Source organism: Martes martes (genome assembly GCF_963455335.1).
Source record: "Martes martes genome assembly, chromosome: 7".
NCBI lineage: Eukaryota > Metazoa > Chordata > Mammalia > Carnivora > Mustelidae > Martes > Martes martes.
The window spans coordinates 136,685,480-136,710,061 of NC_137894.1; the positions used below are offsets into that span (position 1 = coordinate 136,685,480).

Below are 24,582 nucleotides of genomic sequence, written 5' to 3' on the forward strand. Positions count from 1 at the left end.
TCCGAGGGGGCGGGGCGGCGCGAGGGCGGGAGGCGGGACGGCGCCGTGAGTAGGCTCCAGACGCTTCGGGAGGGAGGAAGAGGAGGACGCCGGGCGCTCGGAGGTGAGCCGTCGCGGGCGAGGAGGCGGCGGGCGGGCGGCCGCCGAGAGAGACTCGGGCGAGGCCCGGGGGTCCCGCAAGCGGGACGCGGCGCAGCGGGCGGGACCGTGGGGGGCGACGGCGGAAGGGGCCCGGTGCCCGGGTTGACGGGGGTCTGGGGGCGCGCCTGGCCTGGGCCGTCCGGTTACCTGGGACCCCGACCCCGGAAACGGGCGCTCGGAGCGCCACGGGCCCCGAGCGAGGGGCCGCAGCGTCTCTCGGTCCTTCCCGCCGCCGCGCGCCCGCTCCCCCCAGTCTCCCCCGCCCCGGGTATTGACCGGTGCCCATTGTCAGCAAGTTACTCATCCCCCGCCTCTTTCAGGTATTGTTTCCAAAGCTTCACCTTCGTCCTGTTTGCCTAGCGGCTTGCAGTTGGCAGAGCGCTTTCTTGGTGCTGGGTGTGCTGCACCGGGCCCCGGGAAACTTGAGTTGTGGAGGCATCTGTGGGCAGGACCGCTTTCCCTGCTCAATGCCCGAGCCTCCGGACCCCGCGGAAACCTGAGCGAAGTGCTTGTGCTGCTCCGGGAATCTGCGCCACCGTATTCCTGCCTTTTAGGGGGCAGCTCCTGCAGAGGCCGAGCCGCCCTTTAACTTGGTCAGCCCCGAAAGGCCTGAGCGCTTGTGTTTGGTGTCCTGGAGGCCAGATGCCCGGGGTTAGAATCCAGACGAGCCGAGCTGGAGTAGGGGGCGGACCCAAGCAGTGCACCGGTCCAGAAGGTTTAATTAGGGATGGGGAATTAAGACGACGGGTTTCAGGAGGTTTTATTGCTTCGAGGGTAACTTCCACCAAGACAGCCCGGAAATGTTGACAGATGGCGAAAGCTCCGGTTCCCCTATTCCACGGCCACCTTCGCATTTGAGAACCAGCGTGCTCTCTGGTGTGTGTAGTTGCTTTGATTGTTGGTACCCTCGTTCTTCGTGTGTCTTAAGCATTCTCGGTCACTTCAGTTCCCTTACTCTTGGTTCATTCAGAAATGTGTGTTAAGGGCCCATTAAATGAAGGTCTCCACAGTTGGTGATGTGGAAAAGGTAGGAAAGAATTCCCGGAATTTATGTTCTACGGTGAAAGGGCCATTATTTTATTCAGTAAATATTTATTTGTTGCCTGTTATGGTGCCAGAGACTGTTCTCGGTGCTGCGGATAGAGCAATGAACAGATTAGGTTCCTGGCCTCATGGAGCTTATATTTTAATGAAGGGAAGAGAAACAAACAATAATTAAATATGTTGTAGACCCTGCACTGGTAAGTGCTATAGGAAAAAAAGAAAAGCGATATAAAGATAATGGAGAGGGAAGAGATTGCCACTTGTATACAGAGGGATTAAGGGAAGGCCTCCCTTATTTAATAAGGTGATGTTTTAGCAGAGTCTTGGAGAACACTGGGGAGCAAGGGGTGTTGTTTTCCATGGTGGGGGAAAGCAAGGGCACAGCCCTGTGGCAAGGACTTGCTTGGTGAGTTCAAGGAGCACCAGGGGGGCATGAAATAAAGAGGAGGAGGAGCTGTGGGGGCTTGGGTGGAGGCAGGTCCTAAAGGGCCCTGTAAGGACTTTGGTCTTTTACTCTGGGTAGGTGAATGGGTTCGAGGAAGAGGGGACACAGTCTGGCCTAAGCTTCTATGGGATCATGCTAACTGCAGTGTGGAGGCGGGGGGCCCTAAGGAGAAAAGGTCAGAGCAGTTAGAAATTATTGCCGGAATCCAGGCAGCCGAACGCAGTACCTTAGACTAGAGTAGTCAGGGTCAAGGTAAGAAGCAGTTAGATTCTAGATAGATTTTGAAGATGATAAGTAAGACATGTTTATGAATAATAATTACATTTGCCATAAAAGGAGTATAAACAAAGTGATGAAAAGGTGGAGTCTCATTGGGCAGGGCATTAGAATGGGCCTTGTGAGGTTTGAACCAGACTTTTGACAAACGGATACAATGACTTCTTTCTCTCAAGTCCAAACTTTAAGTGATTTCCTTTGGAATAGAGGATTGTATTCAGCCTGTCCATGGAATGCCTGAAATTTCAAATATCAGGAAAGGAAAGTAAAAATCGGAAGATTTTTTAATAAACATGCTCCCTTTGAGTGTTACCGGTGTTGCCTTGTATGTTTTAAGCTCTCTAGGAGAAAGCATAATTGTTAAGGCTTAGAACCTAGTATTATTATACTTTTAGCTCAAATAGGGTATGAACTCATCCTAAATCACAGTGCTATTTTTGTGTTTTAGCGCAGTACCATCACAAAATGTTAACACCTAGTGTTAAGTGAGGAAGGTGAAGAAACATTGTCAACCAAACACTCAGCTGCCAGCTTTTTAAGAATTCTGTAAAAGGCTTTGAAGTGACAGGTTAGAGGCTACAGACCAGAGCTATGCACATCCTTCAGAGAAACCCATGTTAACGTGTGAAACAAAAGTGGACGACATGCTGTTGGCCTTTTGATATTTGCACTTGAGGTAACAGGGATATGATGTTAGGGCTCCCACACTGCATGGTTCTGGAAGCAGGACAAGAGGGCAGCAGCCACAGGACTTTACGTGATGTAAAAAGCACCAAACTCAGAGTTAAATGGCTTGAGTTTCAGAGTCAGCTCTAATTTAACCATCTTTTTAATATATAACAATAAACAGATATTTCTTGAGCTTAGCACCATGCTAAGCACTTTCCGTATGTACTTGTGGTATCCCATTAGGTGATTCTGTGGTTGGCTTCATTTTAGAAAGGAGGAATGTGTGACCAGAGAGACTCAAGTATCTTGCCCCAAGGCCCAGAGTAGGTCACAGAGCTGAGATTCTTGGCTGTGTTCGAAACCCTTTATCCACCGCACCTATGGGCTGGCCACTTCTTGTTCTTATTGAGAGGATTTTCCAGACTGTGATATAGGATACAAATAAAAAGTCATCCTGATTAAGATACTGCATTCTAGCCCTCTGCTGACTGTTGGGATGTCACCTGTAAAGTCAGAGTGAAAATTGGAAATCTGTATACTGCTCTTGAAATCATCTTATTTTGCCTCTATTCTATTTTTTAAGATTTTATGTATTTGAGAGAGAGAAAGAGCACGAGTGTGGGGGGAGATGTGCAGAGGGAGAAGGAGAAGCAGACTCCCCACCAAGCAGGGAGCCTGATTCAGGGCTCCATCCCAGGACCCCGAGATTGTGACCTAAGCCAAAGGCAGATTCTTAACAGACTGAGTCAGCCAGGTGCCCCTGCTTCTGTTCTTTTGTCAGGCATATATATAAGCGTTGTCTTCTTCGAGAACAAATCTACAGTATTTTTTCAGCTCTTTGATGCAGTAAATTTGTGATGAAACACAACAAAGCATTAAATCAAGTAGAGAATGAAGAACTCCGTGATAAATACCCTGGTAATCAGTTCATCAATCCTCCAAAACACTAACATAGCACGAAAATCATACCCACAGGTGAAGTAAGAGCTGGTTCCTGAGGTGCCTGGGGGGCTCACTCTGTTAAGCATCTGCCTTTGGCCCAGGCGTTGATCTGCAGTCCTGGGATGGAGTCCTACATGGGGCTCGCTGATTGGTGAGGACTCCGCTTCTCCCTCTCCCTCTGCCTCTTTCCCCTGCTTATGTTCCCTCTCTCTCTCTCTCAAGTAAATAAATAAAATCTTAAAAAAAAAAAAAAGAGCTGGTTCCTAAATAATCGATGTATGATGGTACAACAACGTTCTGGAAATGTTCTATGAGGTGATACAGTCTACCAGAATAACTAATAGCCCCCAGAAGATATTCCAATTTTGTTAAGGTGCTGGCAATCGCATATTCCTCAGAACCTGGTAGAGAGCCAATTTAGAGTCAAAATGGAAAGCAGAGAGGTTTTCTATTTTGTATCTCTTTAGATATTGATTTGTCTTATTTTACGTCTGATGTACTTACATTAAATATCGTACCCAATCCTCTGTGTAACCTGGAGGATTACATGGAAACAAAAAACTTAAAACCTGGAGGTTTTTTTTAAGCATTCAGTTTTTTTCTTAGAATCTCATTTACAATTTCTGGTTTTGAGGGCAGGGTTGTTTACAGAGGTGCAGATTGCTGCTTATCTACACTTTACAAGCCTTCTCAGATCAATACTGTCTGTATGCTTCTTCACCGTTAGCTCCCTCCGTAATTGATTTGTTGTTACTCGGTCATGTATATGTGTCTTTGTCATTGTTGGAAGTAGGGTGCAGAGTAATTTTATGTATCAGTGTATAAATGGAAAAAAAATACACCATTTTTATTTGAATTACAAATACTGTATATTTGTAATATATGGTGATTCTGATTTTAAGTTTTGTAGCCTAGGTGGCTCAGTCAGTTAAGCATCTGTCTTCTGCTTAGGTCATGATCTCAGGGTCCTGGGGTGGAGCCCGGTATCAGGCTCCCTACTCGTTGGGGAGCCTGCTTCTCCCTCTCTCTCTTTGCCTCTCCCCACACCCCCAGCTCATTTTCTCTTGTTCTCTCTCTCTCTCTCAAATAAATAAAGTCTTTTTTTAGTTTTTTTTTAAATAAATAAAATTTAGCTTCAAAATACAAAATTTCATAATTTCATAATTACATAATTTCAAAAGAGCTACTGAAAACAAATTAAATGTTATGTTAACAGAAAATAAAGATTAAACTAGCTTTCGCTTTGGCTAATTTCTGAATGTTGCTAATTATAATTAATCAACTTGATTCATCTTTACTTTCAAAACTCTTGTTTGAGAAGTAGATAAATTCATTCCACTTGAAATTGAAGCTACCAGTTACTTTAACTATCTCAATAGCTTGGCTTCTTTAAGAAGAATGTTCTGCTTCTATACCTTGTACTTTCCAGTGTATCACATTTTCTTTTTTCTTTTTTTTTTTTAAGATTTTATTTATTTATTTGACAGACAAGAGATCACAAGTAGGCAGAGAGGCATGCAGAGAGAGGAAGGGAAGCAGGGTCCCTTGCTGAGCAGAGAGCCAGATGCGGGGCTCGACCCTAGGGCCCCAGGATCATGACCTGAGCCGAAGGCAGAGGCTTTGACCCACTGAGCCACCCAAGCGCCCCCAGTATATCACATTTTCAAAAGATTCTTGTCTTATTGCAAACATAGTACATTTTCTTTTTGCCATAGAAAAATTAGAATATAAAAAATTAAGAGATAGGGAATAAAAGACTTAGTAATCAATATCTTGATAACCAGTTTCATGAATCCTCCAAAAACACTGACCACAGCCCCTAAATCATACCAAGAGTTGTAGTAAGAGCTATTAATAATTACCTTAACTTTTTACAAAAAAAATCATACTAACTGAAGTGCAGAGAAGTATAAGACTTAGAGAGGTTTGACTCAGTATTAACCCGCTACCCTTCTACTAGCTTCCACCTGTGCTCATTAAGGTCAAACCCCCAGACCCAATGCCTGGAATTTTAAGCTTTTTGAGTTAATTTCTTAGGGAAGAGCAGTACTTCTTTTACTTTTCACTCAAATATTTTTATCAGAGGCAAGGGAAACCCTAGGGGCATAACCTGAAGAGGGCATGGCTTAACACCTCCATTTGGTTTATAGTTCTGGCAGTTTTGCATCATACTTCAGAATATTGTTACTATAACAGTGATGTGTATTTGGGGGGAATGTTTGCAGTGTTTATCCTAGATTTTGTATGCCCCTTGTTACAAGGCCAAGTATCACAGATTGAGAAGCAGAGAGTTCAAGTTTTTTCTTCGGTTTATTCATTCAGAAAATATTCAGTGAAGGGACACCTGGCTGGCTCAGTCGGTAGAGCATGTGACTTTTAATCTCAGGGTGGTGAGTTCAAGCCCCACGTTGGGTATAGATTATAAATAAATAAACTTAAAAATATATATATTCAGTGAAGACCTGCCTTATGTGTGAGCCTGTGCTGGTAATGTATCACAGGCCCTGATTTGCAATGAAGTATGAAAACCTACAGCAGTACTAATGCAAAGGAAGAAGGATATAGTGATTAACTCTTTCTTGAGATCAGATACAGAATCCTGAAATAAATGCATCTGAGCTGAATTTTGAAGACTAAAAGTCCAAAAGTACAGCTAAAATTTGAACAATGCAGGCACCAACTCCCATGCAGTTGAAAATCCAAGTATAACTTTTCTTTTCAAGTATAACTTTTGACTCCCCAAATCCTTTTAACTAATAGCCTGCTGTTGATCGGAAGCTTTACCATTTACATGAACAGCCAGTTAACACATATTTTATACGTTATGTGCATTGTACGCTATATTCTTAACAAAAGAAGATGTTATTAAGAAAATTATAAGGAAGAGGATGCCAGGGTGGCACAGTCAGTTAAGCCTCCAACTCTTGGTTTTGGCTCATGTCGTGATCTCGGGGTAATGAGATTGAGCCCTGTGTAGGCCTCTACTCAGGACGGAATCTACCTGAGACTCTCCCTTTGCCTCTCCTCCCAACCCCGTGTGAACTCTTTGTAAAATAAAAGAATCTTTTAAGTTAGAAACAAGGGTCTTATACAAACATAATAAGCATATGTCAAAAATGTGTTTAACTCTATGGAATGAGTAAGTCTTGAGAATAAAAGGCACACCTAAGGAATACAGTTAGTGATATTGTAATAGCGATGTAACAGGACAGATGGTAGCTACACTTGTGGTGAACAGGGCATAACGTAACGACTTGTCAAATCACTAAGTTGTACACCTGGAACTAATTTAACATTGTGTGTTAACTATACTCAAAATTTTTAAAAATATGTTTAGCCCATTAATGAAGGAACTGGTAAGGTAGGTAGTAAAGCTGATCCAGAGTAATAGGGGAGTGGAGTACCTGGGCTGTCTTGGTCAGTGGAGTATGCAACTCTTGATCTCAGGGTCATGAGTTTAAAAGTAATATGGGAGAGCCCAAAAATCACTGAAAGAAAAACTGACGAAGTGAAATAAGATTGCAAAGTTAGCTCAAAACTGGTTACTGGGATGTGCACTCCCGGCAAAAACTGAGGGACAGGGCCCAGATTTACCCTTCCACCTAAAACAATAAGAAAGTGGGCAAAAATACATGGGGAGAAAAAGCCTTTAAGACTTTGGGCATTGGACTGAAGGACACTGATCTCTGAGAGACAAGATGCAAATGAGGTACGCCCATTGCCGGAGCTTACTGCCTAGAGAGAATTTGCAGGCATGGCACTGGGAGAAGAAACCCAGGTAGAGCGCGGTAATAGTTGAATATATGGAGCTCAGAGTTCAGGAAGCCCAAGTCAGCTAAGACAGAGCACGAGAAATTAGAGAGCTTCCCAGAAAGCAAGAGCTATGGAAATATACAGAAGATCCTCCACAGCCTGCAGCTGAATGGGTGTGCGGGAACTACCCAGACAGATTAGAGGAATTTTCAGAGTTCAAACAGGGATGTTCCTGTTCCTGTCACCAAAAATAGAAAACCCTTGCGGCACCTGGGTGGCTCAGTGGGTTAAGCCGCTGCCTTCGGCTCAGGGCATGATCTCAGGGTCCTGGGATCGAGCCCCGCATCGGGCTCTCTGCTCAGCAGGGAGCCTGCTTCCCCCTCTCTCTCTCTGCCTGCCTCCCTGCCTACTTGTGATCTGTCTGTCAAATAAATAAATAAAATCTTTAATAAAAAAAAAAAGAAAGAAAACCCTGATAATCCATAGGACATCAGAATAATCAGAATGGTCTTTGACTCCATAGTGGGTCAGAATTAACCAGAAACTAAATGTAGCTTTGATACTGCCTTAAGAAGTCTAAAAGCAAGACCCAAAAAGATCAAGCTATTTCCAGATAGCTATATCCCAGAAGAATGTTCAGTGATACTTAGAGGAATGTTAAAATAGCCAGGACTGTACATGGTGGAAAAAAAAACACATTGTCTGGCATCCAACCAAAAATCGCCGGGCATACAAAGCAGCAGTATACATTCCACAGTAACAAAAATCTGTAAACTGAAATTCACCCAGAAGTAACCATGGAATTAGTAGACAAGGACATTAAAACGTCATTTCTTGTGTTTAAAAATCTTGAGAAAAGACTGAGCAAATTAGAGATGTGGAAAATATGTTTTTTAAAAAGAAGAGATGACACTGTAGAAGATACGATTAGTAAATTTGAAGACATAGCACTAGAAGCTATTCAAAGTGAAACACAAAGATAAGAGAGACTAAAAACATAAAATAAAAAGTAGGACGGGGTGCCTGGGTGGCTCAGTCATTAAGCATCTGCCTTGGGCTCAGGTCATGATCCCAGGGTCCTGGGATCGAGCCCCGCATTGGGCTCCCTGCTCCATGTGAAGCCTGCTTCTCCCTCTCCTACTCCCCCTGCTTGTGATCCCTCTCTCACTGTGTCTCTCTCTGTCAAATAAATAAATAAAATCTTAAAAAAAAAAAAAGAGTAGGACAACTTCATTTAGACTAATATTCATGAAATTTGAGTCCCCAAAGAGAGGAGGGACAGATCAATATTTGAAGAAACAATGGCAAAAAATTTTCCAAATTTGTTAAAAACGATAAAAACCCGAAGATGTAAGAGACTCCATGAACCCCAAGCAAAAGAAATCAGGAAAACTACATCCAGAGGAACAAAGATAACAATGACATCAGATTTCTGATGGGAAATAAAGTAAGCAAAATAACGTTAGAGAGACAACTTCAAAATCTTGAAGGGGGAGAGGGGAACTGTCAACCCAGGACTCTATACCCAGCAAAAATAACTTTCAGAACTGAAGGTAAAGACTTGTTTAGATATTCACAGGCTGGAAGAATTCATTAACAGCAGACCCGTACTCTAGGAAATGTTAAAGGAAGTACATCAGGCAGAGGAATATGATACCAATCATAGATGCAAATGGAAATAAACACAAAGGAACACAGGCACCAGAAATAGTAATTATGTGGTTAAATATAAAATACTTTTTAAAAAATATTTCTTTTTTAAAAATTTCATTTTTCAGAGAAAGCAAACACGAGTAGGGGACGCAGCAGGCAGAGAGAGAGGCAGACTCCCTGCTGAGGAAGGAACTCAATGCGGCACTTGATCTCAGGACCCTGGGATCATAACCTGAATAGAAGGCAGTCGCTTAACCAACTGAGCCACCAGGCATCCCAAAATACTTCTTTCTTATTACTTAAATCACTGAAAGATTGTTTAAAATGAAAGTTGTATATATTATGAAGTTTCTAACATGTAGAAGTAAAATATGACAAAAATAGCACAAGGGCTATATAGTACACTCTTGTAAGGTTCTTATGCTGTACATAAGGGGTATAATACCACTTTAAGGTTGAAGGTAGACTGTGATAAATTAAAGATGTATAGTATGAACTAAAGTAACTAATAAAAACATGCAACAAAAAGTTCATAAGCCACCAAAGGGTGTAAAATAGAACCCTAAGAAGTGGTCAGTCCAAAAGCAGGCAGAAAAATAAGGAAAAGGGAAGAGAATACAGATGGCACAAGTAGAAAACAGCAAAATAGATAGTAACCACATCGATAATTATAGTAGTCATGTTAAATATAAGTGGTCTAAACGCTACAATTAAAAGGTAGAGATTGCCAGGCTGGATAAAAAAGCAGGACCAAACTATATGCTGCCTAAAGGAAACCCACTTTAAATATGAAGATTATTGCTGTTACCATTGACAAAGAGCTTGAAAGAGGCTATTCTATCCAAAGCAAATTCTGTCTGGGTTAGCAGCACACTTCAGACTGGGCCATCTGTATCATTCCTCTTCTAACATTGTCCTTGCATTCGACTAGTTAGGCTAGTCTCCTTAGAATTCCTGCCACACCCCATGCAGACTCTTCCTTAAAATGCTTTGTTCCCTATGAAGAATTCTTCACAACTCTCGAGTCCTTTCTGCTTTATCCATAACGTCGCCTGTGCTCATTCAAAACCAGTTTTGACTGATCTGTTCCATGAGTCAAAGTCAAGCCCCATCATAACTGACAATTACGTCATAGATCACAGAACGTCAGAGCTCTAGCGAACAGTAAAGAATTTACTGTCTATTCCCCTTATTTTATAGGTGAGAAAACCATGAGTCCAGTGAGGTTACATGGCCAGCCCAGGTTCATACAAGTTCAGTGGTAAGTTTGTAGTAGGACCAAGACATACCATTGCTTTCTCTAATTACCTGCCACTCACAATTAAGTACATTTCTTGGGTTATAATTATGATGCATGTGCATAATGTTAATATTTACATACATATTTCTTGTGCTTGCCTTATTTCCCAAATTAAGCTATAATACCAGTAGACATCTTTTTTTTTTTTAAAGATTTCTTTATTTCAGAGTGAGAGTGCGAGGGAGAGGGAGAGAGCAACTCAAGCGTACTCCTCATTGAGTGCAGAACCCAATGCAGGGCTCCATCCCAGGACCCCGAGATCATGACCTGAGCCGAAATCAAGAGTCAGACATTCAGCGAACTGAGTCACCCAGGTGCCCCACCAGTAGACACCTTTAGTATTCTAATGCTTAGAGAAATGCTGGATATATAGGTGCACAGTGGGATATATTTGATAATTATGATATATGATAATAAACTTAGAGTCCAAATTGATAAGATCACAAAACATAAGAAGTAATTCATTACTTTTTACCATTTAAAACAAGATGGTTAATTCCCCTCCATAGAATATCTAAGATTCAAAATATTTTTTCTAGGGGTGCCTGGACCTGGATGGCTCAGTTGGTTGTGCTTCTGCCTTTGGCTTAGGTCATGATCTTGGGGTCCTGGAATCGAGAGCCACATCAGGCTCCCTGCTCAACGGGGAGTCTGCTGCTCCCTCTGCCCCTCCCCACCTCTCTCCTCTCCTCTCCTTCTCCCTGTCTCAAGTAAATGAAATTTTTCAGAAGAAATTTTTTTTCTAACATGTCTTTCCAAATCTTGCTACTCCTATATAAAATAAGTTTAATTTAGTATCTTTATATCTACTGGATTTTTTTTCAACTGTAATAAAAACTCAGTTCCTTATCATAGTATCCACAAGTATCCACAAACATGTATACCCATGCTGTCTGGTACAGGAGCCATTACCTATTTAAACTTAGATGAATGAAAAATTAAATGAAATTTGAATTTCAGTTCCTCAGTCACTCTAACCAGGAGCTGGTAGCTACTGTCTTGGATAGCACTGATAAAGAATGTTTCCATCATTGCACAAAGCTCTGTTGGTCTAGAATTTGTTACATAATGATAAATTGTTTTTCCTGCAGAAAGGGAAACAAAGGATTTTTACCAGATTCATACTGATGAGAGAGCCATCTGGTAACCAGACTCTAATGTGTCAAGAGTATTTCTAGTAGTGTCCCTTCACCGAGATGGGCGCCCATTTCCTCAGCCTCTCTGGTCCAGGCCTCCACAGTCAGGTATACAAGATAATGCATTGAGAAATAAAAGAAAATAAGTTTATAGTTCATATTTTATGTTCTGTTTAAATTCATACTTATGTGTTTTTAATATTTTAATTGTAGACTATGTATGTAAATAAATATATCATGAGGTACCTGCTCACAGTATTTTTAGTTACTGGGATGCATTATCAGAAATATAGAAGTGATTTCTTTAGTGTCCCATTGATAAAGCCACTCTGTTGCTCTGTGGTCTACTGCCATAGCTCCAGCACTGCCCCCACCGGCTGCCTTCATGTTTGGTGGTGCCTTCATGGCTCTGTATTCAGTCTCCTCAAGAGAGGATCTCAGTGGACAGGCCAGTCACTTTAGGACCTTGGACGGGTGTATCCTGGATTGTCCAGGTCGGCCCAATGCAAGCACAAGGGTCCTTGTAAAAGGGGGTGTTTGTGTCAAGAGTCAGAAAAAAAAAAAAAAAAGTGTTCCCACAGAACCAGAGAGTGTAGTGATATGCTTTGAAGGTGGAGGAACGGAAGGGACCATGAGCCAAGGAATGAATTACAGTTACAGTCAGCTTCTAGAAGCTAACAAAGGCAAAGAAACAGATCCTCTTCTGAAGGCTCCAGAAGTAATGCATTCTGCTCCTGCCTGGATTCTCGATTTTTTTATGCCAGAATGATAAGGAAACGAATCTGTGTTGTTTTAAGCCACTGGGTTTGTGGTAATTTGTTACAGCAGCAGTAGGAAACCTAGAGACATGTACTAACTAATACTCATATTCTGCAGCACTTTGATTAAGCACGTTCAGCGGGACAGGCACAAAAATATCAGAGCTCCATTTTTCAAATCTCTTTTATAAAGCTGTTGAAGAGCTAGATCAGTCACTAATTTTCATTTGGGGTAGAGGCTTCTGAATCAATTAGGATGCTTTCAGTTGCCAGTAAAAGAATGGGGATTTGTTGGATTCAGTAACTGAAAAATGTGAAAGTTAGGCAGCCATCGGGAGTCTGGCTCCGTTTCCCTGTGAATCTCTTGGCTCTGTTCTTTCCCACCATCAGCATCATCCTTGGACTAGTTTCCCCATCTCAGGATGGCTTCCAGGAACAACTGGGGCTGTGTGCTCAAACTGCTGTGGCTTGGGGTGACTGGGAAGAATTCATGTGTTGAGGATGATAGTCTTTAGCCAGGACTGGGGTCAATCTCACTCATGTTATTCCGTTACTTTACTTAGTAAGGGAAGGGGGCATTATGACTCCCATAAGAAAATCTGGGTGCTATTAGGAAAGCAAAAGAGTATTGATAATAATCAAGAACCTGTTATAATGGATGAAAGATAAATTATAAGATCTTGAAGAAATAACCAGTGTAAAATATTAATAATTTACGTAGTGCTTTAATACTGAAATATGTCCTTTTCATGTGTATGTATCATCGCCAGAAGCTCTGAATGTCTTTTTTTAATGCATCATGTAAAGACTTGGTTTGTTTTTTGTTTTTTTGAGAAAGAGCAAGTGAGCAGGGCATGGGCGGCCGCAGGGGACACGGGGAGGAGAATCCCAAACAGCCTCCATGCCCCGCACAGAGCCCGATACAGGGCTGGATCTCACGACCCTGAGGTCAGGACCTGAGCCAGAATCAAGAGACAGACGCTCAACTGATTGCACCACCCAGGTGCCCCAAGACATTTTAGAAAAAATCTAAAAGTTTGCAGTTAGGAAAGTTGTCTCTTTTTTGCCCATTGGTGCTAATTATTGCATAGCAACAGCTTGATGACCTGCTTTCCTGACCTGTGAGGGTTTCTTCCATTCTGATGTCGGATTCCTCGTCTTTCTCCATCATTAAGGTCCTAATTGCAGTGAATTAGGCTCTTGCCTTAAAAGCTTGTCAACAAGCTTTCTCATATAAACATCTTTTTTATGTAATGATTATTATTTCTGATATCCATAATTGAGGTACTTGATGACTTAAGGAAAACAAAGATATTGACTATTCATGCTGTTAAGACTTATAAATGGACAGTTCCATTTCAAAATCTTCAAAACTGACTCTGTAAAAAAATAAAAATGGGCTCTTTTCTTATACATAAAATCAAGTATAATATTAAGGTACATAATGATGATTTTTAGGGTAAGGTAGAAATTCTTAGAAAAACAGGTGTTTTCACTTTCATATATATCAGTCAGTATTAGGTTCCAGTTATCTGACAGATTGCTCCAGCCATAATTGATAAATTTGTAATCAACTTGCCAGTAGTGAGTGACTCATTCTGTTAAGTACCATGAAAGCCAAGGTAAAGGAGCCTTAAAACATATCCTTAGTTGGAATAGGATTGGAGGAATGTGTTACTAGTACATTTGCTATGCAGTTTTTTGAAATGGCTTGACATAGTTTATCATGAACTGCCTTTAGCAAATAGTTTGCCTTTAATGATGGCAAATGATGTGCAGCTACAGGAACTCTAACTCCTTAAGATTTTTGTGAATAATTCTAGAGCAGCGTCTATACAGTAGAATTCTCTAAACTCTAAAAATATACAGCAAAATCTCCCAGAGATTTTGATTCACTTTCTCTGAGGTGGGGTCAGTAGCCAAGGTAAAAATCACTAATGTAGAGGATTTTTAATTTTACAATTAGAGCACAAGTCAGTAACTGTAGAAAAAGAGATGGAATTTTTAAGATAATAGAGAAATTGTATAAATGCTCATGCCAAGTTGAAGAGTCCTACTACATTCGGGACAACGGATGCTTAATCCAGTTCGAAGAAATGAAATCTTAACTTTGAAAGCCTGCGGCTAAAAAGAAACCATATTTTCTTCTGAAAAAGCCTCCATTCCAGTGCAATTTGACATTCATTAACTTTTCTCATTCATACATTTTGAATTTTAACAGTATTCACTGCTACCCCAGTTACAGAAGAAAAGCTAGAACTCCATAGCAACCTGGCAGGAATGTTGGATTGAGTTAGCCTGAGAAATAATGTTTTTCAAATTATAATATTTGGATCAGTTCAGGGAAGTGGTAAAAACATGAGTTAGTCATTCAATAAATGGTGTTAGGCCATCCATTTCAAAATTAAAGCTACACAAACTAAATTCCAGGTAGATCAGAAAGTTAACTATACAGGGAATAAGAACTCAGAAGACAAGAGGTTTTTAAAATGTAATCAATCATGGGGTGCCTGGGTGGCTCAGTGGGTTAAAGCCTCTGCCTTCAGCTCAGGTCATGATCCCAGAGTCCTGGGATCGAGCCCCACATCGGGCTCTCTGCTCCGCGGGGAGCCTGCTTCCTCCTCTCTCTCTGCCTGCCTCTATGGCTACTTGTGATCTCTGTCTGTCAAATAAATAAATAAAAATCTTTTTAATAAATAAATAAAATAAAAATAAAATGTAATCAATCACAGAGTGGGGAAGGCCTTCATAAGCAAAACCCCAAATCCAGAAGTCATAAAAGGAGCTACTGAGAAGTCATGTATTATAGGTAAAGGTTTGAATTCTGATTTAATGATCTGAGTTCAATTCTGCTTCTGTTTTTTACAGCTCTATGATCTTGGAACTAAGAATACCCTATAAATATCAAAAAGATGTTTAATCAAAGAAATACATGTTCAGACAGTGAGGCATCATTCTTTGCCTCTCAAATTGGCAGATATTAACAAGGATTGTAAAGAGGGTAATGAAAAAGTGTAGTCGCTCATATTTCTATTCATTGAGGATAAATCAGTACAGCATTTTTTTGAAGGTGAATCAGCAGTATCTGTTGAAAGTTAAAATGAGCATACACTTTGACTCAGCAATTCCAATTTTAAATATTTATCCTAGAAAAAATAATTAAACATTAAAAAGAAGTATGAGGATGTCTGGGTGGCTCCGTCAGTTAAGCATCTGCTTTCAGCTCAGTCATGATCCTAGGGTCCTAGGATCGAGTCCCACGTCGGGCTCTCTGCTCAGCGGGGAGTCTCCTTCTCTCTCACCCGCTCCCTCTCCCTCTGCCTGCAACTCCCCCTACTTGTGCTCTCTGTCAAATCAGTAAAATCTTTTTTAAAAAATGAAGTATGTACTAAGATTTTTACTGAGGCATTGTTAATAATAGCTGAAAACTAATATTCTGAATTAGTATCACTGTGGGAATTAACCTTTGGGGGAGGAGTGGAAAATACAGATCTTTTTTTGAAAATCTGTACACATCTGTGAAAAACAACTAAAATGGTTTTAGACGATATTTTTTGTAAAAGTTGCTAGTGAGGGGCGCCTGGGTGGCTCAGTGGGTTAAGCCTCTGCCTTCGGCTCGGGTCATGATCCCAGGCTGGGATCGAGCCCCACATCCGGCTCTCTGCTCAGCAGGGAGTCTGCTTCCTCCTCTCTCTCTCTGCCTGCCTCTCTGCCTACTTGTGATCTCTGTCTGTCAAATAAATAAATAAAATCTTTTAAAAAAAAAAAAGTTGCTAGTGAGTTAATGTTTTCTATTAAGGCATAGCTCCTTTTAATCAATAATAATTGGAATGTCTCTTTATAAGCATGTTTTATATCTGTCCACTCCTTTACAGAATGGAAACAGACTGTAATCCCATGGAGCTGAGCAGTATGTCCGGGTTTGAAGAAGATGCAGATCTTAATGGTTTTGAAGAAACTGATATGAAAGACATGAAGCTAGAAGCCGAAGCAGTTGTGAATGACGTCCTCTTTGCTGTTAACAACATGTTTGTCTCAAAAAATCTGCGCTGTGCCGATGATGTGGCCTATATCAATGTGGAAACAAGAGAGAGGAACAGATACTGCCTGGAGCTCACTGAAGCAGGGCTAAGGGTAAGTTGCTTTTCTTTTTAGAAGGAAAAAAAAGTTGTTTTATTGCTCTCTCTACCACTTTAGGGGGCGGGGGACAGGAAGCATGTTGATTGAGAATGTAGTTAACTGAGAATGCAACACTCAGCAGCTCCAAAAATTTTTTTAAGATTTATTTATTTATTTTTAGAGAGAAAGAGCGGGGGTGGGGGGTGCAGAAGCTGAGCACAGAGCCTGACGCAGGGCTCGATCTCAAAACCCTGAGATCACGACCTGAGCCAAAACCAAGAGGCAGACACTCATCCGACTGCACCATCCAGGCACCCCAGCTCCAAGATTTTTATTTTTTTTATTTTTATTTTTTAAAGATTTTATTTATTTATTTGTCAGAGAGAGAGTACACACAAGCAGGCAGAGAGGCAGGCAGAGGCAGCGAGAGAAGCAGGCTCCCTGCTGAGCAAGGAGCCCGATGTGGGACTTGATCCCAGGACCCTGGGATCATGACCTGAGCCAAAGGCAGTGGCTTAACCAACTGAGCCACCCAGGCATCCCTCCAAGATTTTTATAAGGAGAACTTTTTTCCCTAGGAATTCTTATTAATTCTGACATCTTTTGGTCAACATAGGGAAATTATATCTTTTTTTTCTTTTTTTTTTTTTTAAAGATTTTATTTATTTATTTGACAGAAAGAGAGAGAGATCACAAGCAGGCAGGCAGAGAGAGGAGGAAGCAGGCTCCCTGCTGAGCAGAGAGCCCGATGTGGGGCTCGATCCCAGGACTCTGAGATCATGACCTGAGCTGAAGGCAGAGGCTTTAACCCACTGAGCCACCCAGGCGCCCCATGAAATTATATCTTTTGAAAAAGAAAAAACTTGGTTTGCAGTGTTATTTTGTTTTGATCATCACCCCCCAAATGAGTTTCTTGTCTATAGCTAAATATGTCTCCTAAAATTAGGTATTCTGTGCGCTGGGTGAGTTTTGCAATCATTGTGTTGAGAGGATCTTTGCCCACCTCTTATAAAATGTGTCTACTACTAAAACAGCACCCCGGACTGCACTGTTCTCTAGCTGTTGGTCAGAACTAAGTCACAGCAGAATTCTCCGCCTCCACATTTGCAAGAATCTTTTCCTACATGTGAGCTTTTCTAGGCAGAGTCACCTCTCTGCCCGCTTTGAACCAGAATCCTCACTTGGGAATAGTAGAAAGCCCTACCCAAGAGCCGCGTATCATTTAAAACAACAAAACTCACTGCGGCGCCTGGGTGGCTCAGTTGGTGGAACTTGTGGCTCCCAAATCTCAGCGTTGTAGGCTTGAGCCCCACTTTGGGTGTAGTGATTGCTTGAAAATAAAATCTTGGGGATGCCTGGGTGGCTCAGTCAGTTGAGCCGCTGCCTTCAGCTCAGGTCATGATCCCAAGAGTCCTGGGATCAAGTCCTACGTCAGGCTCCTTGCTCAGCGGGGACCCTGCTTCACTCTCTGCCTCCGCCCACCTCTCTGCCTGCTTGTGCTCGCTCACTCGCTCGCTCGCTCGCTCGCTCTCTCACACACACAAAGTGTTAAAAGAAAATAAAATCTTTAAAAAATATTAAATGCGACAACAAGACTCACTGTTAGGAAAATTTTTGATCTCAACAAAGGAATAGAGGTTAGAAATCCCAAAACTTAGTTTTGACTTTAATACTTATCTTGATCGAAGGTCTCTGATGTTTCTGTTTTCTATACCTAAGAGTAGACCCACGAAGTTTTGCCATATCATAAGGTAAGGGGCAAGGCCTAAGCAAGTGAGAATGTCATACAGTATTAAACAATACACAGACATCTTTTTATTTCAGTAGTTTCACTTTGCTTAAAATTACATGAACCACGTGTCCTGTGTATTCATTGACAAGCAGTCACCGCCACTGAAGTAGCTTGCAAGGCGGAGGCGAGCCCCTTCAGTATTTCCAGTCCCCTCATAACTGCCACGTCCGTAGCCCTTAGCTTTGGGAGTAGTACCTGGATGAACTAATCTTTGTGCTCTCCTTCCTAAATCCCTAAACTTGTGCTAAAAGCATGTATTCTGTAGAAGTAGATCTTAAACAGAAATAGGCAAATCAAAAGTAGAGATAAATGACCCTGCGTATATTAATTCAGTCTTGCATTGGTTAATTCTGAGATGACTGTGGGAAGAAAGGGTTTCAATCAGAGTCAGAAGCCTAACATGGGAATTTGAGTGATCTTGGGTAGGTCATTCAAACTCTGAGTCCCTGCTTCTTTATCTATAGCCTAAAGACTAGGGGGGAAAAAAAAGAAAGAAAACTGAAAAGGATTTGGGGAAAGCTTATATGAATAGTTTGCAGAAACATCTAGATCCCTTAAAAACCTGGCATGTAGGTATCCAGTATTTGTTTTTGCAGTCTTATTCAGTTAACTTTTATTGAACAACTATCCTGGGTCAGGAATTGGAAATCAAACCATGATCCCTGTCCAGTAGGAGACTGCAGACCAGCAGGGAAAAGAGGGGCAGATAGAATTGGAATGCACGCAGAAAGTGTAGCGACACAGCGTGATTCTGAAGAGGTGTGACTCGTGGTCCTGATTCGTCTATCTCTGCTTGTCATTTAAAACAATGCAACAGGGGCACCTGGGTGGCTCAGTGGGTTAAGCCTCTGCCTTCAGCTCAGGTCATGATCTCGGTGTCCTGGGATCGAGCCCCGCATTGGGCTCTCTGCTCAGCAGGGACCCTGCTTCCCCCTCTCTCTCTCTGCCTGCCTCTCTGCCTACTTGTGATCCCTGTCTGTGAAATAAATGAATGAATAAATGAATGAATGAATATTTATATAAGAAAATCAAATAAAACAAAACAACAACACCATTTAACAAACTTGCATTTTCTTGGATAGGTGGCTTGGTTGGATGTCTTAAAAAATTGAGAGTTTATATAGGGAATGCACTAGCTTTAGTCAAATCAACAAAAAACTAAACTGATTTTGCCCTAACGCTGTCCAGGTGAACCAGGAGAGATGTTGTTGGGGACAAAAGCTTTCACTGTGTATAAAGAAAACACACACACACACAGAACAGCATGCCCTTTTCTCTCAGCGTTGAACATTTTGTTTCCTTGTTAGATAAGTGATCTGTTAGTAATGTTAAATTAGTAATGTAACTAATTGTAAAGCAGGATTGAAACTATAAACTGTTTTTAGAACTTTTTATGAAAGAGTTCAAATAATGAAAAAAATATGGACTGATAATATATTATCTGTTCTGGTGCCTTGTTACAGTTGATTCTCAGTAGGTATGGGATTAAATAGAAGCATGTTTCAGTCTATGAAAATGAAATACTGGTTCTTTGTGGCTTTTTACATTCCTTCTGACATTCCTTTTTGGTAAGGAGTTGGTAAACTGAACCTTTTACATTTTGAGGAAAAAATGATAAAGAAGGCATTTTGCTGGTGATGTTCCTATATGTTTCCGATTGCTTAGAAATGTGCATAGTTTAACTATTGATTGAGAAATCGTGTCATTAAGGAATGGCTCCAGTAAACTGGTGGTTTTTGCTTTCTGTACCAAGTTAAATCTGGTTATTTGATTCACTGTTGTATTTATCTTGTAGGTGGTAGGTTACGCTTTTGACCAAGTGGATGATCACTTACACACTCCTTATCATGAAACGGTCTACTCGCTGCTGGATACACTCAGCCCTGCCTACCGGGAAGCATTTGGAAACGCACTCCTTCAAAGACTGGAAGCTTTGAAGAGGGATGGATAGTCGTGACTACGCTTTTTCCGTCTAGAGGGGGCTGCTGCTGGTACACAATGTTGACGTAAAGCTTGAAATACTTGCATACGGTCATAGTAGAAAATGCAGCTTTGGTTTTATGTCCGTTTCTTGCTTCAAGTTTAGGCTTCTGACTCAGAACATTACTGATGATTGAATCGTCTGTCTTAGTTTCGGATTCATGAAGGGAATCCCAAGGCCATTGCTGTGACACTGTCGTGAAGACACTCAGATTTCTTCATATAGTATCTCTGCATTTCAAAAACCTAATCAGTATTTCATTCCGCTATTACAGGACTCTGAGGCTGCCAGCACTCTCTCTTACATAGGATATTCTAGATTTGCACAGTAATATACAGGAATTAAAATAACCTAACTTCAAACTTGGATTCAGCTTGCTAAATCAGGGGTTTACTACTAGCTTGGACTGACTTTGTAGTAATTATTTTGCTACTAGCCTTATTGGAAACAAATTATCGACTAGTTTCCCCTGCACAAATTTTGAAATTCACTGCTACATTTAATCTGTTTATATTACTAATATGGACTGATAAAGATGAATTAATTCTATATATTACTTAGCTAGTATTAAATGGAAAACAGGTACTGAAATAATAGTTCTGTATTCCTCGTTTGCAACAGCCAGCCAACTAAGACAAACCGTTAGCAAATGAATGTAATAATTTCTTGTTTCCAAGATATTTAAGCACATAAGCAAATATAGAAACGGGCTCCATTTTTCCTAACGAAAAGCATCTTCAGTGTGTGTGTGTGTGACTTAAGAGGAAGACGATTCTGATTTCCTAGAAAACAATATTTTGGCCTGTGTTGATTCTTATTATGAATGTTTGTTTACATAATGTACAGTATATATTCAGAAAGTATTTTTGCTTCAATGTTTCCTTTCTATAATGTGCTTTGGTATTCCCATAGCGACCCTCCTTCCCCAACAGATGCACAGTGTTCTGTCTCGATGCTAACTCTGCAATGTAATATGCATGCATTGTATGGGTTTGAAACCAAAGGATGAATGAAGCATTCAGAGACTTAATATTTGAAAAAGGGAGACTCTGTTTTTATATTTTATTACAGGTACTAATATTTATAAAAATGAATTGTACCATGCTGCTACATGTTTTCAAGTACATATTGAATACTGAGGATTGGGGAGTCGATTTTTTAGTAGTAATCTAAAGCAGCAGCTGTAGAAATGTTGAAGTAAAATTCAGCATCGAGACACACCTTCATAATTTGTCATTTGCAGACTTTTTTTTAATCATTATTAAGTAATAGGTACTTCTAGGCTCTGAAGATCATGTAGACCAGATTGAGGTTGGGTTTGGGTCAGTATTCACCGTCGGAGTTCATCGGGATGCTTTAACTATGTTCGGTAAATGCGTGTCCATTCACCGCTTTATTTTCAGATGCTAACTGTTTGGGCAGTGAAGTCAACCTGCAGGTCAGATTTTCTCACGCTTAATCTCAGGCGAAATAAATGTAAAGGATATTTGTAAGGTTTGAATAAAATTCTGTTTACTCATTTCGAGTTAAGTATGAAGAAAAGTGATTGTATGTTCAAAAATTGACATTGTTCATTTTGTGATAAATGACTGGTTCCAGGAGTTTCCACGTCCATTTTTTAATTCCGTGCGGTTACATTTTGCTGTGAAGTGATTTGCTCTTTCTACCATTATGACAGAGGAGCAGGGAGAGAAGACATTAATAAAACTATACAGATACTAAAACTTCCACTTCATCTACCTTGTTTAAAGAATTTAACCAGATAAATTAAGCCTTGGTTTCACCTCCAAAAGTAAAGGGAAAAAAAGGAAAAGCTCTAAACAAGTAACTCTTACAAATCAGTAAGAAAACAAGAACAATGGGCATATAATATGAGCGAACAACTCTGAAAAATATGTAGATGTCCAGTAACCACTTCAAAGATACACAGCCTGACCAGTAATTCAAGAAAGGAAAACAGAGTTTGGCTCTGTGTTTCACCTAATAATTTAATAATCTCCCTTATTTAAATATAATGATAATAGTAGGGATTTAGTGAGGGGCACTCTTACATTCTGTCAGAGAATGTATCAATGAAACCTTTCTGGAAAACATTAGTAATAGGGCCTTTACAAAGCTTATAACCTCTGTACCGGTAATATCCTAGCAAACTCAGCTTAGGGAAGTGATTCAGCGGAAGACATACTACAAGGATGTTCATTTTCTCTAATGAAAAGTTGGAAAGGCTCTAAAAAGTAGTGGTTATGCCACGTGCTCTTGATGGAAAAATATGCAGCCGTTAAAAATCATGGGAAGGATGGCAACAGGAAAAAATTACACTACATGATAAAAAAGGGTATAAAACTATGATCTATTTTTGGGAAATCTACAATGTTCTACAATGTTAATAGTAGCTATCACTAGGTGGTAAGATAAGTCATTCTCATCTCCTTCATAGTTTGTCACAGTTTCTGCGTTAGCCTCTGTGCACTAGACAGAGGGGAAATACGATAGATTCGGGGTTTCAGCCAGCTAGAGAACCTTTCTCTAGCAAAAGCATGAAGCTAGGCAAAGCTGTGTTTGCTCCCAGGATCCTTGAAGAGGCAGTAGGATTATGAAGACAGAAGACCGCCCGCCTCTTTTCCCATGACGACTCTCTCCCCACCTTTCCTCTAGGTCATCAACGGCAAATCAGCCCCCAGTGGTGTCCTGATCCTTAGCTTCCTCCACCACACACGGCGCGGTTCCGTTCAGTGTCCAAAACACAGAATGCGTAGAGGGGAGCAGGGTAGAAACACAGATCCTGACATAGGCTGCGTCGACTTAAGAACTCTGCCGCCAGCCCCCCGTTTTGTGGATGACCTAGCTGAGATTTGGACAGACCGACGGACTGGCTCAGGAGCCCGCCTGTGAACACTGGAGTTGGGTCAGAACCCAGTCTTCTGTCTCCGCCAACTATCCCCATCGAGTGTGTGTTGATAAAAGCATCACCTGAACTCTGTGGTTACAGGTGCACATGATTTTATTGTGCTTCACAGATAATGCAGGATTTGGGGTCACATAGGTATTTTATTATGGTGGTCAGTGATCTTGGATGTTACTGTAATTTGGCGGGGGGGGGGTGCCGCAAACCATACCCATATAGGCTGGTGAACTTAATTGTCAATCGTGTCCTGACTGCTCCGCTGACCAGCCATTCCCCTCCCCCCCCCTTCTCCATGCATGTCCGTATTCCCTGAAACACAATATTGAAATTAGGCCAGTTAGTAACTCTACAGCGGCCTCTTAAGTATTCGAGAGAAAGGAAGTATCACCCTTCTCTCACTTTATATCAAAAGCCAAAAATGATTAAGTTTAGTGAAGGAAACGCTGAAGGCCAAGATAAGCCAGAAGCGAGGCCTCTTGCACCCTTCAGCCGAGCTGCGACTGCAAAGGAAAAGCTACTGCGGTGAATACACGAAGGATAAAACCAGCCTTACTGCTCATGGGGAGGAAGTTAGTGTTGTGGACGGAGGATCAACCAACCACAACATCACCTTACGCTAAAATCTAATCCACAACAAGGCCTTAACTCTTCAAGGCTACGAAGAGTGGAAGAGGTAAGGAGGTTGCAGAAGAAGAGCTGAAAGCCAGCAGAGCTTGTTCAGGAGGTCGAAGGCAAGGCAGCGTCTCCGTGCCATGCAAAGTACAAATGAAAGCAGCAAGCTATGGAGAAGACCTGGCTAAGATGAGTAATGAAGGTGGTTACACCAAACATTTTCAGTGTAGATGAAACAGCCTTTATTGGAAGAAGGTGACTTCTAGGACTACGGTAACTAGGGAGAAGTCAGTCCCTGGCTTCAAAGGATGGGTTGACTTGTCTGGGGCTAATGCTCCACTGACTTCAAGCAGAAACCAATGCTTATTTACCGTTCCAAAAAATTCGGGCCCTTAAGAATTATGCTAGGGATGCCTGGGTGGCTCAGTCACTGACAGTCTGCCTTCGGCTCAGGTCATGATTCTGGGCTTGAGCTCCGCACTGGGCTCTGCACTCAGCGTGGAGTCTGCTTTCCTGCTGCCCCACCCCATTCTCCCTCAAAATCTTAAAAAAAAAAAAAAAAAAAAAAAATTATGCTAAATCCTCTCTGTGCTCTATAAACAGAACAAATAAGCCTGGCTGACAGCACATCTGTTTATAACATGGTTTGCTAAATAAATTCATTTCTAGATATTACTGCTCATTGACACTGTACCTGGTCACCCAAGAACTCCAATGGAGATACGCAGTTAAATGAATGTTACTATGCCTGCTACCACAACATCTGTTCTGCCCCATGGATCAAGGCATCATTTCAACTTTCAAGTCTTATTGAACAAACACATTTCAGAGGTGCCTGGGTGATTCAGTGGGTTAAAGCCTCTGCCTTTGGCTCGGGTCATGATCCCAGGTTCCTGGGATCGAGCCCCGCGTCGGGCTCTCTGCTCCGCAAGAAGCCTGCTTCTCCCTCCCTCTCTCTGCCTGCCTCTGCCTACTTGTGAACTCTGTCAAATAAATAAATAAAATCTTTAAAAAGAAAAAAAAAAGGAAACATTTTGAAAAGCTATATAGCTGTCT

General features: G+C 41.4%; 1 protein-coding gene across 3 annotated transcripts; it reads left to right on the forward strand.

The window, feature by feature from the left end:
* Positions 1-21: 21 nt before the first annotated feature.
* GSKIP (GSK3B interacting protein) lies at positions 22-21,729 on the forward strand. 3 transcript variants are annotated; one of them, XM_080808920.1, is made up of 5 exons: positions 52-103; positions 10,124-10,184; positions 11,315-11,467; positions 15,993-16,251; positions 19,824-21,729. In XM_080808920.1, the coding sequence occupies exons 4-5, from the start codon at positions 15,994-15,996 to the stop codon at positions 19,977-19,979; spliced, it is 414 nt and encodes a 137-aa protein (XP_080665046.1). In that variant the 5' UTR covers positions 52-103; positions 10,124-10,184; positions 11,315-11,467; position 15,993; the 3' UTR covers positions 19,980-21,729. The 3 variants fall into 3 exon arrangements, with proteins under 3 accessions (XP_080665044.1, XP_080665045.1, XP_080665046.1); XM_080808919.1 differs by lacking the exon at positions 11,315-11,467 and having other exon boundaries at positions 29-103; XM_080808918.1 differs by lacking the exons at positions 10,124-10,184; positions 11,315-11,467 and having other exon boundaries at positions 22-103.
* The last annotated feature ends 2,853 nt before the right edge of the window (positions 21,730-24,582 follow it).